General features: G+C 37.0%; 1 protein-coding gene across 1 annotated transcript; it reads right to left on the reverse strand.

Annotated features, from left to right (window-relative positions):
- Nucleotides 1–701: 701 nt before the first annotated feature.
- LOC126967178 (transmembrane protein 181) lies at nucleotides 702–18,006 on the reverse strand. Its single transcript, XM_050811653.1, has 12 exons — nucleotides 17,770–18,006; nucleotides 17,561–17,664; nucleotides 16,417–16,575; nucleotides 15,373–15,475; nucleotides 10,633–10,786; nucleotides 9,744–9,824; nucleotides 8,047–8,146; nucleotides 5,774–5,901; nucleotides 4,954–5,100; nucleotides 3,510–3,612; nucleotides 2,441–2,665; nucleotides 702–899 (listed from the first exon to the last, which is right to left on the reverse strand). Exons 1-12 carry the CDS (start codon nucleotides 17,916–17,918, stop codon nucleotides 763–765), a joined length of 1,590 nt encoding a protein of 529 aa, XP_050667610.1. The 5' UTR covers nucleotides 17,919–18,006; the 3' UTR covers nucleotides 702–762.
- Nucleotides 18,007–18,430: the final 424 nt, after the last annotated feature.

The raw sequence follows: 18,430 nt of genomic DNA on the forward strand, positions 1-18,430 counted from the left end.
CCTACCGCCCAGTCAAATGAACTTAGCCTAAAGGCGATTATACGCGAGCGCTCCACACGATCGTGTGGAGGGCTTATTCGCTTCTAGTCGCCGATGATCGTCTTTAATCGTCGTAGTGATCGCGGCGATCGGTGACTTGTCTGTTTTTCTTATCAAAGAGAATTCGCGTGTAGTTGCGTGTGCGTGGCCACACGATCGCCGGTCATTCATTACTGGACCACACTGGACAGTGAGCGAAGCCGTACGTACTTCTCCTCGTCGCGGCGTTGTTTTGTTTTCCTTTTATTTACATAGAGTGAGTTCGGTACAATGACTTGGTAGTCAAATGAAGAAACATTTAAATTCATAGAACTTTATCAGAACTACCCAGGAATATGGAATCCCAAACATAAATATGAAAAACTAAAAGTAAATAAATGGTAGCAGCATCTATAAACTCCGTCTTGAAGGAATGCCGCTCAATAAATGATTACGGACGATCGTGTGGATGCTTATGATCAACGTTAACTTGCCAATGACAGACGATCATACAAGTAACGATCATCGCCGATAGTGGAGAGGAGGCTTTACATAGATTAGCGAGGCTGAGAACAAAAGAGATAAGAACAAAGCGATATCGACATCCCTACACGTCTCTAGCGCTATATCTGCGTGAATCAACGCTGGTAGGAGATTTAAGGGGTTTTCAAATAAAAGACAAAGATGATTAACTATCTATTGTATAACAAAGAAAAAATCTGCGTAACATCATCAGGCAGGGTATCATATTGTTTCACTATTAGCTCTTTGTGAATGGGAGTTTAAAGGACGCCGGCTTTCCTCGTCTGAACCATAGATAACGTCTTCGTCGGAATCGTTGATCATCGAAAAAGCTGGGTTGTCTTTGGTAATTGCTGTATCTGAAAAATAAATTGCCAAAATTTATTTCTATTGAAGAAAATATATATATATAACGATATAAATACAATAAACCCAATAATTTGCTTAACAATACAAAGTCATTTGATAATTAAATTATATTATGTTTCATGATCAACGATCTCGACAGTACGGCTTTTGCCATAGTCGATCGGCGGGCGATTTTCTGGTATACCTAAGGCCTTGTCGAGAAAGGGCGAATTCGCCGCGAATCTCTCGCGCGTACGTTGCGTCCAGAAAGAGCGTACTAACGCGCGAGCATTTGGGAACGGAGCCAGTCGAAAACATGGAGTTGAACGAAGCGGTCTCGTTATGGTTAGCTTACCGTCGCTGGAAGAGACAGAAACGGAGGGAAAATAGAATGCATTTAGTACATGCAATTCTTAATGATAGAATGACACATAGTATGTTTGAAACTTTGTATCCGAAATTAAGACAACATGAGAAGAAATTTTTTAACTACTTTCGTATCCGTGAAATCATTTGATTTAAATATTAACACCAATTCTTCCCAAGACCTACGTTTTAAAAACCTATTGGCATAATCAGGTGATTTCAAATCCCATATCGCCGGTCTTTTTCTCTATTTCGTCTATAAACAATTCCGTGTCAAAATTTTGGCGCTCCATTTCCCTCAATACGTGTACTCGCTCTAGAGTTAGCGCGTTAACTGGACGCAACAAGGCGTCCCTAGTATCTCGACTCGCGCGCAATACGCGCGCATCAAGCGCGAGTCGACAGTGTGGCGTAGTGCACGCGATTTACGCGCGTAGGTATTTTGAATTCGTGTATGTATTGATGTCTAGTACCTCGACAACGCGCGTATGAATTCGCGCGATACGATTCGCGACGAATTAGCCCCTTCTGGACAAGGTCTAACATATAGATGCGCGGTGGCTATCGAAGGCAAGGGAGAAGGTCTGGCAGTTAGCCTGGATATAGCGAAAGCCTTTGATCGTGTATGGAACAATGTCATCTCTGTTCTGGCGCACCCCAGTATCAGCTCGAACCATTTGATCGCGTGCAACGCAGAGCTCCTCGAATTGTCGGAGTCCCAGTGCTCTGTGAATAGCTGTGATAACTTGGCGTTGTGTTGGGACGTCGTTTTATTGTGTGTCTTCTACAACATTAATCACGGGGAATCCTCCGAAGAGCTGTTTGATCTGATTCCTGCTGCCGGTTCCACCTTCGCACGTCACGCCACAAATAAGAATATCATCCATCTAGATGTGTGGTCTTCTTCCACAGTGCGGTTTTTAAGGAATAAAAAGGCGCGTTCCCTTTTTGAAAAGGTCCGCCAACGTTCTTGTTATTCCTCTGGTGTGGCAAAAGAATGTGGGCCGCGATGATCCCGTACATTAAAGGGCCTATTTGAAAATACCTATCGCATCTGGAAATACCAATGGAGGAAATTCGTTCAATGTCTAAACTCTCGTTTAAATACATGTAAAACCATGTAAATTTCAGTTAAATTATTCCTACTTACACCAAAAACAAAGCCTAGGCATGTTTTACAACTTACCATGTATGGATCCGTTTCCTGGCGAAAATAAATAAGCTAAAATATACAATTTGAAGTTGAAAAGTCCATATGTTGCCATGAACGGCGCAGAGGTATCGTAATGTACCTTCGGTTGTGATGCCCAATGGTCTTGCAGAGCGGCTGGCCCCCAGCGATGTAATGCCAATATAGTCGTTATAACAATCACGGTTGTGACTATAATTGACAAGCATCGCAATCTGATATCTAAAAAAAATAATATTTATGGCATATAAAGACATACCATCAAAACAGATTGAAGCGGTACAGGCTTGGCTTGACCGCCGTTTAGTGCAAAGAGGATGTAAATACCTATGACTGGCGACGAAGTATAATCCGGTTAAGTTTGAAAGCGAATAATTGCTTAAAACGTAGTGGATTTCGTAAAGATGACGGCTATAATCTTGTAAAAGTACAAGATTATAGCCGTCATCTGTCAATCTATCAATGGCTGCACGTTTCATACAATCGAGTGAAACGCTTTATTCAGAGTTTCGCTAGGCTGGTTTACGGCTATTCCCAATATTCTATCTACAGATAGAGATAAATTACTCCCTTCTCCTGTCAGTAATTAGCTGTCAATAATCTGAAGCTGTTCCAATATACCCGATAAGTCATTCTTATCGCCTTATATTGGGACGCGTGGATTGAAATTTCCATACAAACTTCTATCGCTGGTAAGCTATACGTCGTCCCATTGACAGACAGCGTGTACGGATAAGGAGAGTTACCGTCGATAAGTTATTGGGACAGAAAAGTCAACGATAGTTACGATTTTTATCTCAAGTAAGAGATAGACTGAATATTGGGAACGGCCGTTAGTGTATAAGGCAGAGTGACGTCTATGTTTGATACCTAAGTATATACAAAATGAACTTAGTTTTCATACAAACTACGTTCATAATCCGTATTGGATTCATTAAGTTTGTATATACAAATAATCCAGTTCTTATTCACATACCACCAATACATTAGTATTAATTGTAGAAATACTGCGTTAATCAATTATAAAATTTCCTACTCTAATATTTTAAATGTTTGTAACACTTACCAAAAAATGGCATACTTCTCAGATCACTGTACGCCTTAACGACCAGTATTAACAGGTACATGAAGTAGAACGCAAGAGCACTAAATATTAACACCTTCACCATCTGAAAGTATGAAGAATATAAACAAGTTCTGTTCTTAACCTTCATCATCATCGGCCGGAAGACGTCCACTGCTGGAAAAAGGCATCCCGCAAAGATTTCCACGACGATCTGTCCAGCGCCGCCCTCATCCAACGTATTCCGGCGATCTTGACCAGATCGTCGGTTCATCTTGTGGGGGGCCTACCAACACTACGTCTTCCGGTACGTGGTCGCCATTCGAGGAATTTACTACCCAAATTGCCATCTGTCCGTCGAACTATGTGCCCTGCCCACTGCCTCTTCAGTTTCGCAATTATTTGGGCTATGTCGGTAACTTTGATTCTCCTACGCATCTTCTCATTTCTGATTCGATCTCGCAGGGATACTATACTCTTAAAACAAAATGAATACCTGAGTAAAAAATATTTTGGATGCGACTTAAAGCTTCGGTTATATTACGTTGTTTGGCTACGCGCTGCGCAGTGGGGCTGACCACAGCGATGTCACTACAGTAGAGTAGCATAAAAAATTTAAATACTACAGAACAGAAAATGATCGCTATTTCAAAACTACACGCTTGATTTTGTGAAATAAAAACAAGTATATTTTTAATAGTTTCAGATGATTTGTCGGGTATTTATAATCTCTATTACGTTGAGTGTAAAAATATTAGGAGCATTATCACCAAATGTTTGACTCCAAAACCATATAAAAAATATTTGTGCTTTGTAAAATTTTGACAATACAATAAACATCTCCCAAACAAAGTTAACTGTAATAACTTCACTTGCGCTCTTTAGAAGTAAAACGGTAAGAAACAGAAAAAGAGAAATACGAGTACATTGTAAATAAACAGGTTTTTTTTATTACACAATCCATATTCAAGGTAACCGTTCGAGTGACGTATGGTTGATAAATCTTGTACGTTCAACTCTCAGGTTGTGGCTTCAACTACAGGATCCACTTTACAGTTGATAACCTGCTCAACCCCAATATTTGCATATTAGGAAATTGACTTGAGATGTCGCTCTTTGCAGATCATCTTGGCCTTTGCGATGTTGCTTTTTTAAAATTTGTTAAAATTTTATTTGTTCCCCCCAAAATTGAGGGTTATCACTTTAAAACAACAAATTGTTAAGGTTTTTTAATGTAACAACACTGCACCTCTCAACTAGTAAATTTTTGTAACTAAAGCACTCCCGAATTGTTTATCGTGTGCCATAACGTCATGTTTAGCATTCTGGTAAACAGATCAAAACAAATGTTGATCATAAATACCTATTTAGGATCAAATTTCGCTATGCACGAGTGCAACTATGGGACGCAGCAATAAAGTGAGTTATATATATAATTTCCACTTACACCATAACTGGGGTCTGTTTTATAGTTGAATGTTGGATCGTAATACGCGTAATATTTCTGCCAGACACCAATCACCATAGTTGGCGTCCAAACCAAACCGACCACTATTAACTTGAACAAGTAGAACGATACAAAACTTCTTTCATTCTGAAATAAGATAGGTCTTGCTTTTATATGTTTTACACGAGCAGCAATACACTTATACTACAACAGCGTTTTTGTCATTTACTAAACAATATTCAATTTGGACTGTCTAGAGGATTATAGAAAATAATAGCAGATATAAGGCTCATCTATAACATTTGTGACGCCGAAAGTATGTCAAGTTGCTTTAGATTTTTTGTGATTTATCTAAAGCATTTGATCGCTTGCACTATGAAACTTTACCATTAAAGTTTGGCATTAGGGAGTCAACAATACAGTTATTAATTTGTTAAAATTATAGGTATTTAAAGTGAAATGCAATGCACTTTTTACTAGTCAAGTAAAGAGTGCATTGCATTTCATTGCATGAATATACTTATTGTGTAAATCTAGAGGAAAGAAGTGGGTTGGAAAATGAGATTGTTAGTAGGATAAACTTAAACACAGACAATACTGATACTGCTAAAATTAGGAGATGTAACAAACATAAAATGCGATTTAACACACAGGTTTGTAAGATGTAAAAGAATATAAAATGCGATATAGCACACAGATCTGTAAGATGTAAAAGAATAAAAATGCGATATAGCACACAGATTTGTAAGATGTAAAAGAACATAAAATGCGATATAGCCGATTTATACAGATTAGTAAGAATACAAGGCTAACAACATACCTGCCTCAGTCCATGATAAAGCGCAAGCCACGACAGCATGACACACGCCAGGAATGTCGTCTGGAAGGTCGTGTCGACGAGCGAAGCGAAACATCCTCCCGATACCAGCCGCAGAGGGAAAATTGGATCTAATACAGAAATCATGTACAAAGTGAAGGGAATCTGTCCACTACACTGTTTTAAAGAAATATGCCATCGTCTACTACACCGATACTAGAGCATATCATTCATAGTTTTGTCGTGCCTAACAAGCAACTGTGTTATTTGGTGATGGAACGGCTTAGTAGATGTCAGTCTCATACTTTTAAAAAGAAATAATCTTGGATTAAAGATTGGTCTCCGCTGCAGTCCAACTAGATACCGCAGGCGTACTCGAGCTAGTCTCAAATAATGTGTGACGTTGTCGTTCCACATGTTCTGTTAAACTTTGCTAATAATTGAAACTAAAATGCCGGGTTGCGAGGTAAAACTTTGTTAAAACAATACTACAAGAAATAAGAAAGACACCGTGATCGCATATCGTCAGTAAGTATTTTGTATTTAAATCATTTCAATGTAAAATAACATGAACCGTATGTTACAAAATTTGAAAGATGCAATTGAGTGTCAAGATGCCACGATGCATCTAATAGTAGCCGTAATAAAAAAGCTGTTGTTCTCAGGCAGTGCGGTAGATTGTTGTAGCACAGCGGAGACCAATCCGTAATCTAAGGAAATAGTATTGTTGATCGAAGCTGAGCGGAACTCCCACCGGGATCATATTTTAATGTTCATGATCTTTAAGCATCAGTTTTTGTACAGACTTAGTTTTCCTCGCTTCGCTCAAATATACGCCGCAGCGAAGCGATACGACGAGCGACTGCGGCATCCTAGTTTACTTATTTTCCTTACACAATCATGGATAGAGGGCAGATACCTTCAAATGTTACTTTTAAACAGCTTTCTTACGCTTTTTGTTTGAAGTAAATATCCAAAATAGGTATATATAGATATTTTATACAAAAACTAACTATTCGTTTTGTAAATAGGTATCAAGGAAATATATTACTTATATAGATATACAATTTGAAACTAAAATTATATAATGCTTAAAATTATTTTTATTTTTACGAATAGGTAGGTGTACTACATATACTTATATATACACTTTTACAACAATGGATTGCAAATATAGTAAGGTACCTACTGTAAGTACTAATTACGCATATAGGTATATTACAAACAGAGGTCCTTAAAAGACAAGATCTAAACAATATTTTTAATAAAGCTTGTTAATCTCATGTCTGAACTACTTCTTTCGATCAGACAGTCGTTACATACTAAGCATATTGTTTGGTATCTCAGATTTTTATAGTACTGCCTAGAAAAAAAAATGCTACATGTCAATAAACCATAGACTAACATCTTAACACCTTAGAATATAGCGATAATACTCTAAGCTTAACACTAATTTGTAAGTCAGATCAAGTTAACATTTAACAAAGAGTAGTTGTAGTATCAAATATGGCCGCTCGGCGTCGTATTGCGTGATGCGTCGCGTCATATTAGGTATGCCACTTGTGATTGGCTATTGATACGGAATCAAAATACCGTTGGATTGTCTTAGAAGAAGCACAGATTACTAAGTTGTCTTACGTCACATATTATTACGTAGAGTTGGTGTTTTTATTTTGTGTTAATCATTACTTTCTCAAAACCTTCAAAAATGTTTGAGTGTAATATATTATACATACCTATGTATTAAGATTTGTTGTTGAAAAAATTGACGGTTGTATATTGGGTATGGTGCAACACTAACAGGGAACAAGTATTATGGCACTTTGATTAATTTGAGACGTTAGTATTTTTAGATTTTGTCGTTATTGTCTGCATGTATTCAAATACAAATACTTTTGTTGAATATTTAATCTATCTTATTATTTAAATAAAACACTTTTAAAGGATTAAAACGCGGGTAATTGTAACGGTTTTACATTAGATGTTTGCGTAAAAAGTTACATTTTTATTTTAGTTAACCCGACGTTTCAAGACCTTTCCAGATCTCGATTTCAGGGGGACTGCAGATGAAGTGAGGCAAAGATAGTATTTGTCATAGTTGTCTTGTTAACTAAAATAAAAATGTAACTTTTTACGCAAACATCTAATGTAAAACCGTTACAATTACACGAGTTTTAATCCTTTAAAAGTGTTTTATTTAAATGTGTAACACTCGCGTTAATCAAAGAAAATACTATCTTATTATTATCAATAAAAGTACCTATAGTTATACCAACCGTTATATAACAGAAGCAGCGGTAATAGTATAGACAGCCACTTTTGTTCAATTGCCCAATCTTGTGTAGAATACTTCCGTAGTGTGTGAGCGAACCAACACTGAAAATGTGTAATAATAATAATAACAGAAATATGACTAATATCGATAAAAATATAAGATTACGTTGCAGGTGCGTTATGTAACAGCCTGGCCACGACCTTGCCGCCAACAGCGGCAGCTAACCGCGGGGCGGTAAGCGGTATGAACAAATCATAGACCAAGTATAGTAACTACACATTGGTTTGGCTTGGCCAACATGAGACAGATAATATCCTATACATATAGGTACAATAGATACATAACATAAAACAAGAGTTCTTTCACTATCACTTTTACATCGTAAAACACAACATCGCACCTTATTTCCTTCGATTCTACTCAGTGGCGGATTTACAGATTTGCCGCCCGCAGGCCATTAAATTTTTGCCGCCTAAAAGTTTTGATATCTTCTGTCCACAAAATCATATCAATTTTCTATCAATAAAATTCCAACTTTATGGTTTATGCTCCATCATTCTCGTTACATCAACTTTTCTCGTATGGTTAGTATCATTGACAACTATGGTACCGTGTTAGACCATTGATTTTTAGAATAACGCAATAGCGATTCGACATTATTTCAGGGTTAACACATTTCTCGTTATCATAGATAGACTCATATCGGATTTAACGAGAAATTGTTATTTTAATTATTAAAGCGTTTAGTAATTGTTTATGTAGAGATATTTATTATTTAGCATTGTTTATAGGAATATATTTCGATTTTTGTGATATATTTTAATTTCTCTCCAATTTTCGAAAATCGTGTTTTGTGTGTGTATAATTTTTTTTTACAATTTGTAAATCGAAATAAAAAATTTATGAACTAAATTTGCCGCTCCTTAAAATTTGCCGCCCTAGGCTCGAGCCTACTCAGCCTGCTGGTAAATCCGCCACTGATTCTACTTAAAATTGTCACTGATTTTGAATAAATAGTGAACACAACAATAATAGCTATTTTTATAGACGCAAATAAAACTAAACAAAATATCTGTGCAGCGCTGTCAAGTTTGATTAGCACACCGAGTGTGCTGACCTTGAAAAAACCGGCACGCATGGCGAAACAGAAAATCTGATCACTCTATCTCATTTCTTTACATAAGACTCGCATAAGTTTTTCTTTTTCTCGTGTGAGTGAGACGGAAGCTATCAATTAGTCTAGTTACTATACTTGGTCTATGCAACAAATGAACTAAAATCACATGAGTAACTAACAGCTCATGAGTACATAAAACAGGTACAGAGGGAAAGCTACCTAAGAGCGGACAAAATTGTAAAGTACCTATTTAGGAAGGGTTGTCACAAAAAGTTAGGAGATATTAAAAAAAGCATTCAGCAGCATAAAGCATAAGCAGTCAATTTTGAATGACGCCTTTCTGCCAGGATAAATTTCTACAAAAACTCTGCGCAAGCGCCGACTAACTGCCCTTTGGTTTCCATGATACTTATATTACCAAATAAATACAAATTGGCCATTAATTCACATCTACATCCCAATTAAGCATACGCAAAAAATCATCTTTAGCCGTAGGAGAAAAACGAGAGTTCATTTAAGAACACACGTATGTACAAAACAATTATAGTTGTATATAAATAAAATTTAATAAAGGTACTTACGGCAACTGAGAATGTTGTCAGCAGGAATATGAATCTGAACCATGTTTCCATTTGTGTGAAAGCAGGATTGTATGTCTTGAACTAAAACAATATTTAAGAAACATAACTACGAATGGCGATTGATTTGTCCAAGAAAATAATGACAATGGCTATAAAACAACCAGCCCTGTCGATTTACGCATTTAAGAAAATAATGACAAGTGTTTCTAATGTTAAAATTTATTATTTTAAATATTTTCGAAGCATTCAATCAATAGGTACGTATCTGTCACAGCCACAGATCTCAGAAACTAACAATGATCCCAGCTTAGCTAAAAAAGCAACCAACCCTGTCTTTTACGCATTAAATTAATTAGACATTTAATTGGACGTAATTCCAGAAAAAAATCCAAACCACAATTATGTCGAAATTGAGTTAAGAACACAAAACAGGTCACGCGACACTTTTTAAATGACATCATGATTTAGTAGCCCAACCCACATGTATGGAATACACAAATATTTATTAAACTTTAAACACTAATTCCTTAAAATGTGATGTTTGGGGCTTGGAACGTTTTTCAGGAACTACGTCCAATTAAAAGTTCATATTGATGAATTTGTAATATTTGGTTGTATTTGCTCAGGTTACTTAAGTTAGTTAGCTAGTTCATGTAATGTTAACAACATTATGTTAGTTAATTCAATCAACAACACAAAATAACATAAAACATTAATTGAATGCTGACATTTAATTTAATGAAGTTTACTGGGTGATCTCACCAGATGGCTATGGCATAAGAGAGGTTCTGAATTGAATAGGTTATTTACAAATGATAATGAAATATGTGAGATTGTATCAAAGTATTTAGCAAAATATCTACAGTATTTCTTAAAATGAAAAACTCACATAGAACACAATTTCCCGGATGAAGTACCGCTTGTGAAACTCATGCAGGCCGTAGAAATGTATGTTGAGCATGTAGTGAGTATATTCCAAAGAACCCAAGTGTAGGATCATTACTTCTTCGCACACCTGTTCTTCGCATTTAAGGTGATGTGTTCTGTAATAGATTTAAATTATTCTAACACAATACTTTTAAAATATCAAAACGATTTGTCCACCTGAAAACGTGAGCCTGCAAATATCATGAAACGTCGGGCTAACTAAATAACAATAAAAATGTTACCTTTAACCTAAAAATGAAAAATCCTTTCAAAAGTATTTTAGATAAAATTGTAACACTCGCCTTAATAAAGAAAATACTACTTAGATTGTGGCGCGTTGCTTTAGTAGCTTTAAAATGCCGAAAAGTAAAAAAGCCATAAAACTCATTTTTTTTTCTTTAAATTTAAAATTGGGTCTATTTAGAATCATTTTTATGTCAGGTACATAGCTATCGCTGCAGAAACAAATGGAGCAAAAGAGAATGGTTTGAGACAGAAGAAATGGCGCATGAATATCTCCCAGTACTCTTATGCACTCCTATAAAAATACTATCTATATTATATTCGCTTCGACTTCGCCTCCGCAATAATTATTTGAGCGATCTGGGGGCATGATTGTAGTGTTTTTAAAGTTCGCTGGTGTTGTTATCCTTAGATACCATCGCATTAATCTAAGCTTAATAGCACTTCTGCTTTAGGCAATAGACCATTTGCAGGAGCGGTAAAAAAAAGGTTGTGACCTGACCCCGATAGGCACCGAGGAAGATGGAATGAAGAATTCCATACCTTGCATTACCAAAACAGCAAGAACTTAAGAAGCGGCATCTGGATTGTCCAACAAAAACCAACACAGCACGATCCCAGAGTAAGGTAAAGGAAACTAGTACGTAGCAAATAAATATTATACAATATTATTACTACTATTTTGGATTTTAGATGTATGACCCGTTCTATTTTTGGGAAGACTAATGTGGCTTCTTTGGAGTGTACACCAGATATAGCCAAAATATGACCGTTTTACACTTGATTATTGCCTTTAATGACGTATAACTAGACCGAAATACCTGTGCACCTGTCAAGTATTATATACATAATATGTCAATAAATCAGAGCACCGGTACAGTTACCGACACAATCAGAATAATTTATGAACGCATTTTTTTTTGATTATTTTCCTGTTATTTATTTATAAATGGATTGTCGACGCCAGATTTCCTATCGTCGACTGGATTAAATTAAATTTTATTATTATATCGAGCCATACACCTAAACCTATCAAACAATTACTCTAATATTACTCCATTTACCCACTCTGCCAATCACACTTCATCTATATGTCAAATACAAAATTCATTCATTCACTCTTCTACTTCGACTACTTGCACACGACACCTCAACTACACAAGAACTATTTTATCTAATCCTGTTAAGACAGACGAAATATAAATCTTTAAGAAGATATTAATCTTTCTTTTGTTCATCGCGAACATGGATAATTAGGATTTTAAGGGTATGACCTATTTTTGTTATGGTTTTGTTTCAATGGTCCAAAATATGTGTAAATAGTAATCATATGTTGTACGAAGTAGTAGAATTGATTGTTTTATTATTTTACTAGGTTGCTCTTATCGAACAGAGCTATATTCGCAAATTTTCCTGCCTTCATTCATGGTCGATTGGGAATAGCGACAACATCTCTTTGAATGGCAAAATGTCTTTCATGTGTATGAGAATCACGTTTCGTTCTTATACTATGTAAAGTTTTAGACAAAAACGAAACAGTAAACAAGAATAAACTTTAACAACTTCAAAACGAATTAGCGGTACGTGTGCTTAAGTGCTTGTGTTGGCGACTGTACTAAAGGATGTGCGTGGGAGTAGTTGTAACATGGGGGAGGGGAGCAGGGAATCCCATCGAGGTCCACAGATATTTCCGACATGTAATACTTAAATAAAACGCGAGGATGTTAGCAAAGGTTTATAGTTGTGTCGATTTTATGTGCTGACTCAGAAAGCCATGAAATGGATACCTAATAAAAAGTTATTTGTACCTGTAACTAATAATCCAAAATATTATTGTTATACCTTCTTAAAAATAAATTAATCACATACCTTAATACTTGAATGACCATAAAGCCAGCGAGATATTTTTCTACCTGTCTATTTCATTACTATGTTTTTTTTTATGATGATGAGGGACGAGACGAAGAAGACGTGCTGATGGCAATTGATACGCCCTGCCCATTACAATGCAGTGCCGCTTAGAAATCTCGAAAAACCCAAAAATTCTGAGCGGCACTACAATTGCGCTCGTCACCTTGAGACAAAATGTTAAGTCTCATTTGCCCAGTTTGCCAGTAATTTCACTAGCCACGGCGCCCTTCTGAATAAAATACAGTAATGCTTACTTATCACTGCTTCACGGCAGAAATGGGGGCAGAGACAGTGGGGGGCTTCTTTGCACAGGAAGCCGGCTAGATTATGGGTACCACAACGGCACCTATTACTATCGTGAAGCAGTAATTTTTTTTTTATGGAATAGTATGACAAACGAGCATACGGGTCACCTGGTGTTAAGTGATCACCGCCGCCCACACTCTCCTGCAACACCAGAGGAATCACAAGAGCGTTGCCGGCCTTTAAGGAAGGTGTACGCGCTTTTCTTGAACGTACCCATGTCGTATCGTCCCGGAAACACCGCAAAAGGAAGCTCATTCCACAGCTTCGTGGTACGAGGAAGAAAGCTCCTTGAAAACCGCACTGTGGAGGACCGCCACACATCCAGATGGTGGGGATGATATCGTAACTTGTGGCGTGTCGTGCGAAGGTGAAATTCGGCGGCAGGAATCAGGTTGAACAGCTCTTCGGAACACTCCCCGTGATAAATGCGGTAGAAGATACACAATGAAGCGACGTCTCTACGCAACGCCAAGTGATCCAGCCGTTCACAGAGTACTGGGTCCCCGACAATTCGAGCTGCTCTGCGTTGCACGCGGTCAAATGGATCGAGCTGATACTGGGGTGCGCCAGACCATAGATGACAGCAATACTCCATGTGAGGCCGGACCTGCGCTTTGTAGAGCGCTAGAATGTGGGCCGGCTTGAAGTATTGCCGTGCTCTATTTATGACGCCCAGTTTCTTTGAAGCCAGTTTGGCTTTGCCCTCCAGATGGCCATGGAATTGGCAATCGCTCGAGATTTCGAGACCCAGTATTCCGATACTAGGCGTAGCTTTAAGGGAAGTGTTCTCGAAGAGCGGTGATACGGCAAATGGGGTTTTTTTAGTGGTAAACGCACAAACTTGAGTTTTCTGGGAGTTAAATTGGACAAGGTTCAACTTACCCCATTCCGTGACCTTCTCGAGAGAGGACTCGATAGAAGACACAAGTTTCTCCCGGCACTGGTCGACGTTTTCCCGGGAGAGACCTGCATGGCCCGTGTATACGGCATCACCAGTGCTGTCGTCTGCATAGCAATGCATGTTGGCGGTGTCCAACATATCATTGATATGCAGAAGAAACAGCGTGGGAGATAGCACACAGCCTTGGGGCACTCCAGCGTTCATGGGCTTGGGATTCGAGCAATAACCGTCGATAACGACCTGTATGCTGCGCCCAGTGAGGAAGCTGGAGGTCCACTTGCGTAATGTGTAAACATTACTGTGTTTCGGTCTGAAGGGCGCCATAGCTAGTGAAATTACTGGGAAAATGAGACTTAACATTTTATGTCTCAAGGTGACGAGTGCAATTGTAGTACCGCTCAGAAATTTTGAGCTTTTCAAGAATCCTTAGCGGCACTGCATTGTAATCAAATACCATCAGCTGAACGACCTGCTCGTGTCGTCCCTTATTTAAAAAAAACTTGTCACATATACTAAACCAATATTCCTGGACTGTTTTTATCGGTTGTGTAATAGCAAGAGACTATCTAGACGTATAAATTATCTATGGTCAAAACAGTTATGAAGACAGCCAATTCCTATCGGAATTCACTAAAGCCCCGTCCAACGATATTATTAGCTTCATAGAAGTTGTTGGGCGAGGGGAGACTCTTTAACATAAATAAGAATACAAAAGTGTTCGTTACGACAACTGTTCTGCTAGCACACAAAAAATAATTTATCTATCTTCGATCACTTTTAAAACTTAGAGTTATATTATAAAAGTGACAACATATAAGACGACTAACGGCCGTTTTCAATAACGTATCTCTAGTTACGGATACATTGCTGTTACCATTTAATGAAAGGTTATTATCTATCCATAGTTATGTTCAGTATAGTTATAGTCAAATGCTTTATATCGATAGGTTATTGAAATGTAAGTAAGCGTAAAAGGGATAGATTTGTCTTACCTCTAGTAAGTTAAACTTAGGATAGATAGGTTATTAAAAACGGCCGTAAAGCGAACAAAACCTTTTGAGTTAGTGTAGTGCTAGTGAATAAGTGTAACAGAATATAAAAATAGTGATATTATAAAAGGCACATGAACAAAGTGACTTCCCCTTAATAGAGACATTAAGAAATGTGTTAATGGACACATTCTTAATTTAGTCTATCTAGCAGTTTAAGTTAAAGTAGAATTACTTATTTGTCTAAGTTAAGGCTAAATTATAATGCAAGTGGGGCAACATTATAATAACTATATTATTATGTTGACTAATTGAAAGAAAAAAAATATTATAACAGTAACTTTCATCTCACCTGTTAGTAGACTCAGATTCTGGTATTAGATTGGTCGTTGTATGATCACTCAAAATTCCATCAATTGATATGCTCACTTGAAAACTTTTGTCGAAGATTTCCTCTGAAAGTAAAGCAAGCAGTTACTCAGTTGATGGGAAAATGGGTCTTATAGTCGATTTTAATATATTCCGATTGTTAACACTATTGTATACTCACAAATCCATCGTAAAATGTGTGTTATATAGCTACTAGTGGGAGGTTCCTTTGTACAGGATGCCGGCTAGATTATGGATACCACAACGGCGCCTATTTCGGCCATAAAGCAGTAATTTTTAAACATTACTGTGTTTCGGTCTGAAGGGCGCTGTAGCTGGTGAAATTACTAGGCAAATGAGACTTTACATCTTATGTCTCAAGGTGTCGAGCGCAATTGTAGTGCCGCTCAGAATTTTTGGGTTTTTCAAGAATCCTGAGCGGCACTGCATTGCAATATTGTTGCGATGTATAATCTATAGTTAAATTATCCGCCCTTTACATTACTGACCCTTGGAATATACGAGATACTAGATGTGGAAAAATAGGCAATGTACCGAACGGGGATCGACTCTAAACCCGTAGCTAGTCACAGGTCAGACATGGTCAGATCAGGGTTACACCCTCAATAAACGGGCTGATAATCTGTTCTGATTGTTACAAGAGTGACGTTTGCAACTATAATGGTAAACTTAAGGCAAGCTTGGCCAGTTAAACTCACGAGTCTTATATAAATATTGGGGTTAAACAGGTTATCAACTGTAAAGTAGATCCTGTAGATGAAGCCACAATCTGAGAGTTGAACAAAGCATACTAGATTTTATGACGATACGTCACTAGAACGATTAGCTCAGTTGGCAGAACACTGGCACGGAACGCTAGAGGTCGTGGGTTCGAAACCGCATCGTTTCATTCATTCGTATCATCAAAATTTTGTTTAAAAAAAATTATTTGTGTATTAATCCTAGAAGCTGGTTATCACTTTAAAAACTTATCAAATTGTCAACATTAATAAAAGTTATATAATACCATCGTTATTGTCAGTGATGATTTCAGCGAATAGCCACAACTGTTGGACCCTCGTGCCCAACGCTGGAGTTCGGAGATGGAACGGTCCGCTGTAAATAGCGCTCGTGTTCCTAATAATATTTGTGGCTGACGTTGATGTGGTTGTAGTTGGCGAAGGTCCTGTAATTGTAAGGAGATAAATAAATTTGCCAACTCAACATATCCTTCTTCGTTTTAGCAAAAGATTTGATTTGCTTATTTGGTTTATTAAAGTAGGCGTTACAATGATTTGAGTTTTTTTTGTGCTAATTCTGCCAATATTTGTCTTTAAGCAATTCGACACGTGTTTCGCCTCTACACGATGCATCCTCAGGAGATGACGAACACTCACGAGAGTCTTGTGCCAGAGTTTGGCGAGTCAACATCTCCTAAGGATGCCTTGTATAGAGGCGAAACACGTGACGAATTGCTTAAAGACAAATATTGGCGGAATTAACACCAAAGAAAACTCAAAACATTTAGATGTTTTATTAATTACAACTTAAGTTAGTTGGACATAATATTAGTAAAAATCGCCTAAATTTGTAGACGTTTTCGTGGAAAAAGAATACCATCATTAGATTTCGGATGTTGCCAGATTTTGGAAAATATAGGCAAAGTTAGCAATATTGTTTTCTCCAAATGGATACTAAATTGTAACCAAAATTTACGTAGTGGTTTGGTCAAGACTTCTCCATCTGAGCAGATGTAAAATTTATCAAATAACGAATATTTTTCATTACGAGTTCAGCGAAAATTTACAAGACTTCATTCGACATTCAAATCTAAAGGAAGGTATAAATTAAAATTAATTCACAAACACACATACACACACACAACACACACACACACTCTCACCAATACCACGTCTTATTATAAATATTTTAAATCCCTTATTAGAAGTAAGTTCTACAATAGTATTATTATAACCTAATTTAAGTTCTGTGGATTTTGTGATGTTTTAAATAAATAAATGATCCAAATAAGTAGTACATAGGTAGGTCTACCTAGTTCGAATTATTTCGTTTACGCTACAGAAAATTAATTTTAGATACTTATACAATTATATATCTACTAAGTAATTATAGGTAGACATGTACTATAATTATCGCAAAGCAAATCTCACCTGCCAATCCTATAAAAACTCCTAGACCGAAACAAGCAAAAAATGCTATAAAAACCATCACAAACTCTCCTTTGTGCATTGAATATATTCTCATTTGAACAGATCTGAAAAAAATATTAAAGTAAACATTATAATATGCTCTAGCAGAAAAATCACTGCTTAGTAAGGCAGTTAGTGGCAAATTATTTATAATTAACATTTATTTATACCTCTCACAGCGATCATGGTGGTACGCAGGGGCAATATACTTATTAAATTCGCTAAATAAATCACTGAACTGAGATAAAGTATTACGAATTTTGTAATTCCACCCTCCACTAGGCAAATGGTACGAATATCCCACATTAGCTGTGTCCATTTTAGCAAAATAGCTAATAATATAAAATAACTACTTAATTTATTAGACGCAATAGCCAATAGGTTGAGAAAATGCTTCGTGCTTCGTGTACAAGTTGTTTACAAGCATTATTGATTTTCGCGCGTACCATAGAGTCGCCATTTTGGATAGATTAAAAATACTTTGTTGAATGTTGGTGCAGTCTTCGTTACAGATTATTTTGTATAATATAGGTATCTACGTATCTAATTTATTCATTTGAGCTATTTTCAAAATCCTTTTTTGCTTTTACGCTGGTATAAAAAGTTTTTTTTTAATGAATATAAGGGACGAGGCGAGTAGGAACAGGCAGGTGAACGTCATTACAAGAAAAGTTAATCTTGGTATCTGTGTCTTTTTTATGACAGTAAGGGACGAGGCGGGCAGGACTTTCTGTTGATGGTAATTAATACGCCCTGCCCATTACAATGCAGTGTCGCTTAGGATTTTAAAAAACCTTTAAAATTCTGAGCGGCACTACAATTGCGCTTGTC

The sequence above is a fragment of the Leptidea sinapis genome, chromosome 12, assembly GCF_905404315.1.
Source record: "Leptidea sinapis chromosome 12, ilLepSina1.1, whole genome shotgun sequence".
NCBI classification, from domain to species: domain Eukaryota; kingdom Metazoa; phylum Arthropoda; class Insecta; order Lepidoptera; family Pieridae; genus Leptidea; species Leptidea sinapis.

Bases quoted from the DNA above. Each gene is read 5' to 3' on its own strand.
- LOC126967178 (XM_050811653.1), bottom strand. From the start codon at position 17,918: ATGGACACAGCTAATGTGGGATATTCGTACCATTTGCCTAGTGGAGGG. The intron at 9,825-10,632 runs GTGAGTTTTTCA...ATATTGTTTTAG, and splicing joins TCCGGGAAATTGTGTTCTAT to TTCAAGACATACAATCCTGC. The intron at 900-2,440 runs GTAAGTTGTAAA...TTTATTTTTCAG, and splicing joins AGGAAACGGATCCATACATG to ATACAGCAATTACCAAAGAC.